Source organism: Aplidium turbinatum, chromosome 1 (genome assembly GCF_918807975.1).
Source record: "Aplidium turbinatum chromosome 1, kaAplTurb1.1, whole genome shotgun sequence".
Lineage (NCBI taxonomy): Eukaryota > Metazoa > Chordata > Ascidiacea > Aplousobranchia > Polyclinidae > Aplidium > Aplidium turbinatum.
The window spans coordinates 35,862,618-35,874,828 of NC_137472.1; the positions used below are offsets into that span (position 1 = coordinate 35,862,618).

The window sequence follows — 12,211 nt, forward strand, 5'->3', positions numbered from 1 at the left end:
CGAAACTCTTCTTCAATCTCGATGACCGGGCCTGTGTCAGTGACTCAAAGCTTCCACAACCTTAGAAAACCTGTTCAGTTCACTTTGATATATGTAAAATCTTGCAAAAACGAAATCCACTGCAAAGAGAAAATTCTGCAAATTTATTGTTTTTGTTGTTTCTTGTTTTGATCAATTTACTTCAAAAAGTCAATTTGATAAAAGTAAAAAAAATTAAAACAACTTTTTACTAAAACCGGTTCTGCTAAAAGTTACTTTTCACGTCACACTGAAACCTATCAATCTTAAGGTGTTGGGATAGTGCCATATTTTAACCTGATTGTCCTGCTTTGGTGTCATGCACGTTATAACGTCTGGAGTTTGTTGCTTCTACCTTTTCTATACCTCTGCTATGTTTGGCATATATTGTTTTTCTTTGTGATGCTCAGAAATAAAAACAAACATAATTGAAGTTTTCCCTTGTTTTATTTCAAAATCCGCATTTTCCTCTCTTTTTGTCCTAATTTCTTCCGTAAACTTGTAAACACTGACCAGTTGTCATGAAAACAAACACGCACTTTGAGAGTTGACAGCTGTTTAAAAATTGAGTTTTGTTGATTTCTTTTTTTTTAAATTAGAAAGAAAAATTTTATTTTGCCTGTTGCGAGAGTAGTACGGTACAATTATAAACAATATGAATGAAATAGCACCATAGCAATCTAGATTCCACAACAGACAGGAAGCAGCGAAAGACTACCGCACGGTATATCAGTCATCGAGTCAGCTGCTTCCAGCTGCAAAACTAGACAATGAAACATGAAAGCCAGTTTTATTTTTATTTTAATGCAATTTTATTTTTCGTTGCTGCTTTTGATTGATTTTTTATTTCAGATCTTATGATAAATTTAAAATGTTGACCTTCGATTGTTATAAAACAAATAATGTTTTGTCGTAAATTCAAAAGAACTTCGTCTTTATCTAGTAAGGAAAGTATGGAAGACATCTTAATTCAACAATACAAAAAAAGCATTTATAATGAGACAAAAACGACTAAAAGGTAAGACGTATGCACAATGCAACCTAAGGTTTTTTCTCTAACGTAAAAGTTGAGCTTTTTATTATTGGACATGGCAGCAATAGCTACGGTAATTAACATAGGCTACAAATATACTAGGGAAATAGGATAGTTCCACCGATTGACCAACACTTTTTTTCAAACACAAAATGGACCTAAAAATAACGATATTTTTATCCATTTTCTTTCTTCTGTCTAATGCATAATTGTTTATGGTCTGTGAAAGTAGCATTCTTCAATACCAACGTTTTGTATTACAAGAAACTTTATCTTTTTCAACGACCCACTGGATAGGTTTACAGACAGCAGTACCTCTCGTGGATAAACATTCTCACCCTGAAGGGTACCGTATCTTTGACAAGGCTTACACGGCCTGTTAGAATGGTTGGTATCTGAGAAATCATCTTTTTCTTGCGTTTGAGGCCGCCACAGATCACGCTGTTACATCCAGGCACAGCAGCCAATGGATTGTGTGTTCATTGAACGTTGTAAGGTCCACATATCTGTCCTGGGGTCGGTCGACTATGGTAGATAATGTAGTGTGCAGTCTGAGAATCTGAGCTCCATTCATAAGATAATGAGTCGGCGAGGCCCCATTGGAACATGTTGCTGTTGAAACAGCCCACCCCAGTTCGCAGCTTTACCCATTTCTTCCGAGGTAGTTCTGCTCCAGATGGAGTGTTGGTATTGGGAAGGACTGTGATTTGGGTAGGTCTCGCAACTTTTCTCCATTCACTGTTCAAAATTTCAGAAATGTTAAAGTTGGATTTACAGATAGCTGTAGCATGTCGGTAAAAAGGGCGTCGAGATTTCAAGCGCTGGGGCTTTTGGGAAATCATCACACATTTTATTTACAAACTACTGTATTTTTGTACAAAACAAAAAACCTTAAACAAACACACCACTGGACCTATCATTCCTCCACAATCTGCTTCATTAATTACCCAAAATCAAAATCCTTAACGTAATGCGGTATTCCACTAATCATTTTTCAAATTTGATATGAAATCACGGAAGCATCTCGGCTTCAACAGTTTGCTACAACTTTGCAAAATATTTTAAAATTTGATGACTTTCATTTGAAAAAGATTAATATTTGACTTGTAGATGTTACAGTTGGTACATTTATTCCATAATTCATAAAGTTTTGTTGGGAAAAAACAATTTTTACAGTAGAAAGCTTAGAAACAATTTTATGAATATCTGAACCCGTTTTGTCCAGCAGGAGTCTCTGTCCGCCAATCAACAGAACTACCATAGTGGATATAGCTTTATGTAAAAACAAGTAGGCTATGTTTGTTATTTTATGTGTAGAGCATTAGCCTTACATTCTTATATGTAATATTTTAGGCCAACAACGAGAAGCGTCAGTGTACAAAGTCCTTATTTGCAAAGTGTTGCTCCAGATGATGCATCATTATTCAAGAAGGTATGTACAGTTAACTATTTTACTTTTGTTTTAGGCGTTTATTCCACAAAGAAACAACAAACCTCAACCAGTGAAAAATTGTTTACTATTTTAGGAGTTTGTATTGCTCTAATTGCAGATAATTATTAAAGGTAATGATATATGGAACTCACTCAGATTATTACAGCTAGTTTGTTGATTGTTTTTGATTCTGAGAGTTTGTAGAGAATTTGTTCATTGACTGTGCAAATGCCTCAACATTTGAACGTGATTTTATTAGCTCATCATCTGTCACCATCTCTGCTTGTAACAGATTGCACATCAACATGGGTTATTTGTTTCCAAGAGTGGTGATTTTAAGCTAACTTGCCCACTGTCTCCAAATTGAGTCCAGTCCATGTCTGAATGTTGTCTTGCCATTGTTTTGGTCGTCTAGCATGTTTTCTTTTTACTTTGACTAGGCCTGGCCAGCTCGCGAGCCGCATGCGACTCTTTCGCTCAGTAAATCACTCGCTTTCGGCTATGTCATCCATTTTCTAAAAACCACAAGGATCAACTTGTGTCTAAAATATTCAATTTGGACAAGGTTATGAGCTTGTCATAGAAATCGTCAACTACATTCGCACTCATACGCTCAACTATCGACAATTTAGACTCTCATCACTGAACTAGATCAACGACTTTCAGGTGACCTGTCACTGTATTGTACTGTAAGATGGTTGTTAAAGTGTCAGGTAGCCTGCTCTCTCGCTTCATTCAGCTTTTAAAAATGTCTTGAAACTGTTCATGTCAGAGAGGAACAAGAACAATCCAGAGCTCTCGGATTCTGAATAGATTATGGATTTGGCTTTTTTGGTTGACATGTTGTATCACTTGGAAAATTGAACAGGAATTTCCATGGTTGACAACAGAAAAGGCCACAGACTTTGTTTTTTTGTTTATCCATTTAATTCTGTGACGGACTGGTTTAAAGCTCCAATAGTTTCAAATGAGGTTACGGCTGAAGTGGACGTAATTGATCTGTGTGAGGAGGACGAGCTGGAACCTGTTTTAAGGGAAGGGACCATTGAGTAGCGAAAAATGAGTCACTGGAAAAATACCCCAATCTCAAACGGACTAATCTTTAAATACGGTACTGTCAATATTCTAGTTACCGTAACATAGATCTATGTTGCTGCCTTAAAACACGTGAAGTCAAAGCATCAATCTATTCTGGCTAATACGCATGTGAACAGGTTGCTTCGATTGGCAACAACGAAATACAAGCCAGGTTTGAAAACAATTCTTTATGACAAGGATTGCCAAAAGTTCTACTAAGTATTGTAGCATGCATAACAATAAATGTCTTGTAAATATACCGTATGTCATTTTATGATTGTGTCTTACATTAACAATAAATGTAGCTGAGGAAAGGTATGTACGACTGTACGTGGGTGAGAAAGGGTCATGGTGATATTCATGTGTGCCCAACTGCCCATGTGTGTGTTACGACTCTTTGCGATTAAAACAAATGAGGCTTTTGGTCAGAGACTGGTTGGCCACCCCTGCCTTTGACTTTACCTTCTGTGCAAACTTTGTTGATTTTGAATTTTAATCTTTTAGTATGGCTGAACGGTTTTAAAACTTTTGATTTTTTTGCTTCTACAATTGCATATAGCTTCTATAAGTTACCGTACCACAAATCCATATTTTAAAATGTTTGCTGCAAATGTTCTCTTCCAGGAGACTTGTCAAATTGTTAGCTTCCAGTTCAATTTTGTTTGAATGTACCATCTGAGTTTTAGTTATAAAAGATACAAAAAAGAACATAACTGCTTGTTAGGCTGTAATCATTGTAATGGAACAGTTTTTTTTTATTATAACAATGCATAAATTCGCTTTGGCAGAGCACAAGAAATCGACCAAGGACTGTAAATCCTGTCATAATAAAGAACGACAGCATTCTTGACCTTGCAGTAGCTGCATTGGAAAACGACCATGCTACAACAAGCAGCAACAATGATAGTGACAGTTACTCTTCTGCATTTGAAGACAGCAGCATTGACGATGAAAATGAGGTTTGGATTCCTTCAATTGTGTTTTTCAAGCTCTTGCTTTTTTGCAGTCTTTTGTTCATAAACTGTTTATTTTACAGGAACCTGTTAAGGCTGACGAGCAAAACAAGGCCAATAAAAAATCTAAAACCGAACCACTTTCGCAGCAATTGAAAAGGTGCTTATTATTAGTCTAATAATTTATTTATTTTAATTGTGGATTGTATAAGTTATGAAAAATCAAAAATCACATAACTTCAAATAATCAAATAATTTTATCTTGCATTTGTAAGCTTTCATGTGCCTGTCATTAGCAGCCTAAGGCATGAGTGGGATAAAATGAGGTAGGAAATTACGGTAGAGTGTATTAAAAACTTTGAATGTATAAATGCAAGTAGGTGATTTTTTCTTTGTATATACTCTTTCTGAAATTTTTAAAAAGATTAAATAGGAGTACAGAACACTGCATTCAATGATGTGTCTAACTTTACAATAGTTTTCACAGATAACTTTTAATTACAAAAAATATAGATTTAAGAAACTAGTACTGAAATGCATACTGTAAGCGGAATGGCCCGTTTCGGTGAGTCCGATTTGGTGAGTCCGATTCGGTGAGCCCGATTCCTTAACGGGGGATTTTTTCAATTTTTTTTTAAATTGTCGGTTACCGTAGCCTAATTATCATTGCCGTTTTAGGGTTAGGGAGTTGGGGACAGGGTTAGAGGTTAGGAGCTCACCGAATCGGACTCACCGAATGGTAGCAGACCCTACTATAAGGGTACCTGATAGGTTAGCACGGAATAAATAGAACTGTACATGTTTTGTTAGGTGGCTAAAACCTCCAAAGCCAAACTCCTAGAAGTTAAAATGCACGTCATGGAGCCATAGGCATGAGTCACATGACTGATGTGTGGAAAATTACTTCTGAGACAATTGCCTTCTATTCTTCCTTTATATACGGAATTTGTATAAAGCCTGTTGGTCTTTTATAGTTATTTTTGTCCCCTTTAGTACCATTCTTGAGGTACCGTAACTAGTGTCTTGCGTTACGTTTAATATTAAACACTTTTTGTTAATTGTTCCCGTTGTTGGGTCGGAAAAAAATTATCAGATTAATTTTGGTAGGATGGATTTGAAAAGTTTGGATTCCAGCAACGACACTTCCAAGCCAATATTTAAGCGGCAGAGCTTCACAATAACTTGTAATGCATACAAGAATGGATCCGTGGACACGTCTGTTCACATTACTTCGCCGACTATTAAACAGGTACCTTAATTCCTTGTAGTTTATGTGTTTGTTTTAATATATTAGTTTGTATCAAAGTAATAAAGCATAGCTGTAACAACTTGAAGGAAGAAGGTGTTGTTTTCTGGATTCTTCAGTTGTTGTACGTTGGGAGAAGATATTTTACTGGCGTAACCTCATTCTGCTTTAAAATAACTTACGTTTAACTACTAAAGGTTTGTAATTAAGTATTAGGTCACAGTACTTTTTTAATGCTATTGCTACTATCCCAGTGCTCCTCAACTGGTGTGCAACAGCACAGTACGATGCTTTAGTGCAGTGGTTCTCAACGGGGGCGGTATGATTACCTCGGATTAAGGGAGGTGTTTTGATTTTTAGAAGGCATTCTGGGTTAACCCATCTACCGCCCAGCGTAACGATTTCGTCAAAGAGCTCCTATCTTCGTGGTAGCATTTCCTACCTCATACCTGGTGGAAAAGGGATTCACCTGTGTTGTTCTGCTACATACCAAACAGCAAAACCCACTTGACATAAGAGGTGATCTTCGAATGTTTCTCACTGGCTTTACACCAGATGTGAAGAAACTGGCACTTTCTCACCAAGCCCAAGGTTCACACTGACTACCAGTACGCCTATACTGTTTTCATGCTTGCCAATATATATTTGCTTTTCATCAAATATATATAGTTACTAGTCTCTAAAACCCTTACAGCCTGTTTTAACCTAAAAGAAGGATCATCAGAAGGTCCTCATTCAAATAGAATTCTATTTCTATTAGAAAATAGAATTCAAATAGAAAATAAAATAGAATTTTATTTCTAATTCTATTTGAATAAGGACCTTCTGATGATCCACCTTTTAGGGTAAAACAGGCTGTAAGGGTTTTAGAGACTGGTAACTAGCCTATATTTGATGTAATTTGCTCTGCTTGGCTTTTTTCTTGGCATTGAGCACTTTTTGTAGTATTAATAGTATTTATTGTTCTATATTCGCTTTTCGTAATTAATTGTTTTTGTTGGGGGGCGGTAAAAATCTGCCAGTTTACAAAGGGGGCGTTGGGCCAAAAAAGGTTGAAAAACACTGCTTTAGTGCGACGCGAGACAACGCTAGGTGCGCCGTGGGATAACTATACAGTAATCAGAAAAACTTTTTTAAGCAAAAAAGCCCAATTGAATGACAAGTTTTTAAATGACAAAGGCTGTCTGATGTGTTTTCAAAAGTTTTTACGACTTGTCAATTAGAAGTGCTTAAATGATTTTTTTCATGTCTTTTGCTTGTTCGTTTTTTCCAACTCGGTGTATAGTGAACCGCCTTGACGTGCAATGATCAACCGCACACCTCCAACGTGGAACCACCGTCGTCGCTTGATCTTACCATAACATCGTTCGCAAAGTTGATGCTATTCCACCAAGCTGTCGGAACAAGTTTTTTTTTACCATTAAAGGGGAACAAAAATGCTATTTGGACCGAAATCCGTGTGCGGCTAATGTTGAAGTGCCAAAGTCATGCTTGTTAGGGAAAACGTTCTCGAACTTTGAAATGACAGCACTCTTCGACAATGTTCTACTCGATAAGTTTTATGATATCTGTTCAAGACTAATATAAACATATAATTTTTAAAGCAGCTATAGATATTCTGCTTCAAAGCTTCAGTATCAAAACTTTTATATTTTCACCATGTTGGCGATCAACAATCGAGTTAAAAAAGTTGATGCAGAATTTCCGAAAATTTGTTAAAAGTCAAAGCGATTGGTTAATTAAAACAACCTAAAAATCTTACTAATATAAAACAGAAATCTTTGCATGTCGTGCATTTTTGGTGATACTTTTTGTCTACTTGAACCGCTAAACTTTTAATTTTTTCAAGTGTCTCACAAGATAGAGTGAAAAAGGTTGCGGAGCACTGTACTAACCTTTTACCTGCTAAACTTTGCTATTTTAATTTAACTGTTGCAGTATTTAATGTCAGTGTATTTATGGTCTAGATGTTGGAAGACGCCACATTAAAACTAGGACTTAATACGGCGGCTCGCCGAGTATTCCTTCCTGATGGAACAGAAGTGTTTCGGCCACATGATATTCCGAAAGGAGCAGATGTATTTATTTCTAAAGGAGAAGGTTTTCGTAACCCTTTTCAGGCCTTAAAAAGTATGTATTTTACATTTATTTGGTATGAATGTTGTCTTTGAACCAAGTGTGATATAGGCTAAGTATGATTAAATTGTGGCTTGAGCTAATCAGCTTTCCCTCATAGTCATTTGCACTTACTGTAGTTACATTGCAGCCTGATAAAACACACTTTCCAGACAATGGCACAATCCCATACACTTTTCAGACAAAAATCATTTTCATCTTGCATTCGAACATCTTTAGAATAGGTCTGTGTGAATTGTGTGTTCAATAAAAACGAATAGCTTATGAGGAAGGCACTACACAGAAGAAGAAGACAGGCTGTGTAGTTAAAGTTTTGTTTTTTTGAAGTTTTTGCTGGTAAAGCATATAAGTAAGTTTTTGTAAAACATGTAAAACCTAAAATGCATAGTATAGCCTACCGTATGTAAAACATATACATTTTATGGCGCTTTCTACGTTCTGAGAATTTTATGTGTTTCATTTTCGTTTCGAGCTCATAAGCAAGACTTGCTGGGTTTAGAGGCTAAACCAAAAGAATGTTCTCGTCAGAACAAAACCTATCTTTGTTTCTTTATGCACCAACAAACCTCTTTGCACAAGAAACAAAATCTCTTTTAGACTCACGGGAGTTGACAACATCATCGCTGTGGTCCGCTCAAGGTGTTTCGCTCCCGCCGCGCCGAAAAGTAAAACCGTCTCGATCTAAGCGATTGAATCAACTCGTGGGAAAACAGACGCTTCGTGTCGTCGTGTTCACCAATGGAGCAGGATCCGAGGGTCATGAAGTCCCGTTTAATGCGCCGGTGCATTATGACAGGGTAGGTTGATTCGAACTGTTCAGGTTACAGTAAACGGAATATAATTGTCTCGAGTGATGTAGGCTTTAGATTTGGCTAAGGAGACGAGCCTTGAGAGTCAGTTGGACTGAGAGACGCACAAATGAATAGTTGTGAAATAAGATTGGAATCCAGGACATTGAAGGTGTGCTAACGAACATCAAAGGGAGGAAGCTTCTCAAATATAACCATTGGAAAAGAAAGGGTGATAGCTTGACTTTGGCTGCTATCGAAGGAGAGGTTTGTGGAAAGAAAGAACAGGGTGGGTGGGCATGTCATCGATTGGAGAAGTGGAATCTTGACCAGACGAAGAAAGCTGCTCTCGAGTAAAATTCCTACAGCTCTCCTGAGAACTATGGCCTTCTAAACTGAAGTATATTATAAGTACCATGTTAAGCTTAAAACAGCAAAGTATGCTCAAACGACTAATATTCCTTTACCTCAATTTATTCATTACTCTCTGAATATTCAAACCTAGCGGTAAGCAGCCAATTAAGTCTAAATAGTGTATTGAACGTGGATATTTCGTCATCTTATTCATAGTTGGATGTATTGGATAACCTACTCTCACGTTGTTACTGTAAAATAATCGACCTCACCTTTAGGGTTCATCTGACCAACAAAAGAAAGCGTCAGACAACAAAAAGAGTGGACGATCAACAAATGACCAACTTATGGAGCGCAAACACGCTGTTTCTTTTAACAAAGTACGAATGTAAATTTAGCTTGTTTTCTTTAAACTATTTGGCGTCTGCCTTTAACAATAAATAACACACCCTATGCACAGTAACTACATGCCACCTTGCACAATGAGGTAGCTCAAGGTGACGCAGTATTTATTTTTTTAGTGAATGTAACTAGTGTCTCTTTCCTTACATTTGCTAATTTGTTGTGATATCTAGCCTAGCTAGTGCTGCTTGTAACTTAAAGTGCATTACCATGTAATCCACTTTATATGGATATATGACAGCATAGGCGCCTAACTATTTTTTTGGCCGTGGGGGCGAAAGCGTGTTTCATCAGCAGCAACGTAAATTCAGCGAAATGTCACGCTGATGGATGACGTAATTATGTCGTCACACTAGGATTGCTTTTATTGCCACACTCGGAGTTATCGCTACGTTCGACCTACCGTTAATTATTATAAACAAAGCTCGACCAAAACACATGCTATGCGTCTGCGTTGGCTAGCGGTTGATGGACTGCGACTCTTTAAGTTAAGCACAACATAAAGTTTATCAACGAACTAGATTTATTAGCATAAAACAAGAGACGAAAAGGTTTACTAAATGGTATACTGTAAATGGAATGAAAATACTAACTTGATCATATGCTTGAAAATATACCCGTTGAAAGCAAAATCATTCATGTTTACATCAATTCAACAGCACGTCACCTTTAATAAATTTAAAAGTTGCTGACATCCGTAAACAGCCCTTGAAAAATAGTTACAGAGACGTTTGATTAAGTTTTCGACTTGACATTGCTCCCTTTTCACTACAATATCGCAACTTATGGCTGACCAGCTTTCAAGTTTCAATTCGCTGTGATACGCCCGTTTTCGTGTTGCAGATGAAACAGGAGGTGCGCATATTCCCCGCCTTTGGGGTTTCTATGGCAACGGACGTGTGTGCGCCATGCAGTTTGGGCGAGTCCGTTATTGTGTTGATTATGCTGCCGTGTGTGCGAAATGCGGTTTGTACCAGCTCTTGTTACGTTGGTTAGTGGACTAGCAGGCTTGCCAGATTGGTCCTTTTGTGGCCAAATTTGTGAAATTCGGCCCTTTTTAGAGATAGTTGGCCCCCAAAAAAATTGTTTGGCCCCTTGGCCCTTTGTTTTTAATATTTGGCTCTTTTTGGAAGCAGTTGGCACATACTATCAAACTAGCTATTTAAATAAATGTCTTTCGAAAATTGAGACTAAAAAGTGTTATTACGATTTTTTAGACAGTGTTTAGCTGATAATGTTTATGCCAATGCCAAAGATTCGAGTGGAAACACTGTAGAAGATGAAGATTTGGAATTGTTCTTGTAGAATGTAGACTCAGACTGTGTTGTTGCAATGTTGTAACGCTATTGACGTTGTTAACGTTATTTTATTAACAACGTTATTAACATTATTGAACAATTTGGTTCTTTTTTACCCAGTTTGGCCCTTTTTTCGACATTGTTTGGCTCTTTTTCTCAAAAACTGTCTGACAACCCTGTGGACTAGTGGTTACCTCGGGCCGAGACTTCAAGTTCATTTTCACAGCAAGCGATTCACTGCCGCGACAATTCTCTGCAGAGGTTTCGACTTTCGAAAGCGACAGCAAGGCTGTTTGCAAGCGCATTAAGCTAAACGCACGCTGCGTCAACGTAGCAAATTATGTTGTTTTTGGGTGCATTCAACATCTGATGACATTGAATCGACGCAAAATGGTAGATTTTTGCTATGTCACAGGCAGCAAAATCAGTCATTTTTACATTGATTCAACGTCTGCAGACGTTAAATCAATGTAAAAATGACAGATTTTTTTGTCTGGGGTGGGATTGTAGCATCGCTACTCGTTCTAGTGATTATTTATCGCGAAGCTGTTGCGGTTTGCATTTAAAAATGTTTTCCTGCTGCCGATCGCTAGTTCATCTATTGTTTTATGTATCAATGCAGCATAAAAAGTTGCCCCCACGCGCTTGGCCCCCACGGCTTAGGCGCCTATGTATGACAGGGTGAATTTTGCTACATTTGTAACCATTACAACTTCAGCAAAAAGCTTTTTTTTAGTTTTTAGACGGGTGCACGGCAAAGTTGAAGTTGAACTCTTCAGCGAAAACCTTGTTCGATTGGAAAGGAAATGTTGTGACGCACATATCGCAAGGTGGGTTGCACATCACTAGACAGAACTCATCAAACGAAACTTGTCAATTTTTTTTTAATTGATATGTTATTTTTAGTCGAAAAGATGGACACCCAAATCACGGAGCACGTAATGTACGGACCCGTGTGGGTGTCGAAAGGCGCAGGATTTAGTCCCAAAGGAAGCAGGCTATTCCTTGAAGGCATCATCACTGATCTCAAGGGAAGATTGCACGGTGCCAAGCAATGCGAGTATGTCCTTCAATAGATTTTGAAACATTTTAGTTGTGTATTTTTTGTCTGTTTTCACGTTCCATCTCTGTGATAGTTTGGCGCAATTTTTATTTTCAATTTTTCACTCTATCGATCTGTGCTCCTGCAGTTTTTCCACAAAAAAGTGATAAGGGTTGTTTTCATAAAAAATGTAGAACGGCTTCATACATACAATTGAATTGGTTTGCGTTTGCGAAGAATGTTCTTGTTTATTGCAAACCTTATATTGTCATTAGGGGTGACATCAGTTTACTGGAAGAGGAGAAGTTCAATCAGGTATCGAACCCGTCTATTCTCAACCTTAGAGAGGACGCCGTAGATGAAGTGAAACAAAAGGTAGCCTTGTTGATTATATTGTTTGCTTTATTATATTTGACGTACACTTGAAAGTAA

General features: G+C 37.4%; 1 protein-coding gene across 1 annotated transcript in view; it reads left to right on the top strand.

The window, feature by feature from the left end:
• Positions 1–874: 874 nt before the first annotated feature.
• LOC145776702 (doublecortin domain-containing protein 1-like) overlaps positions 875–12,211 on the top strand; it is a 42,528-nt gene continuing 31,191 nt past the window's right edge. The window contains exons 1-11 of the mRNA XM_082587935.1: positions 875–1,036; positions 2,405–2,483; positions 4,349–4,519; positions 4,597–4,673; positions 5,621–5,762; positions 7,727–7,889; positions 8,493–8,692; positions 9,316–9,417; positions 11,474–11,567; positions 11,644–11,797; positions 12,055–12,154. Coding sequence (XP_082444061.1) covers positions 921–1,036; positions 2,405–2,483; positions 4,349–4,519; positions 4,597–4,673; positions 5,621–5,762; positions 7,727–7,889; positions 8,493–8,692; positions 9,316–9,417; positions 11,474–11,567; positions 11,644–11,797; positions 12,055–12,154 — 1,398 coding nt within the window. The 5' untranslated portion in view covers positions 875–920. The remainder of the gene's footprint in view (positions 1,037–2,404; positions 2,484–4,348; positions 4,520–4,596; positions 4,674–5,620; positions 5,763–7,726; positions 7,890–8,492; positions 8,693–9,315; positions 9,418–11,473; positions 11,568–11,643; positions 11,798–12,054; positions 12,155–12,211) is intronic.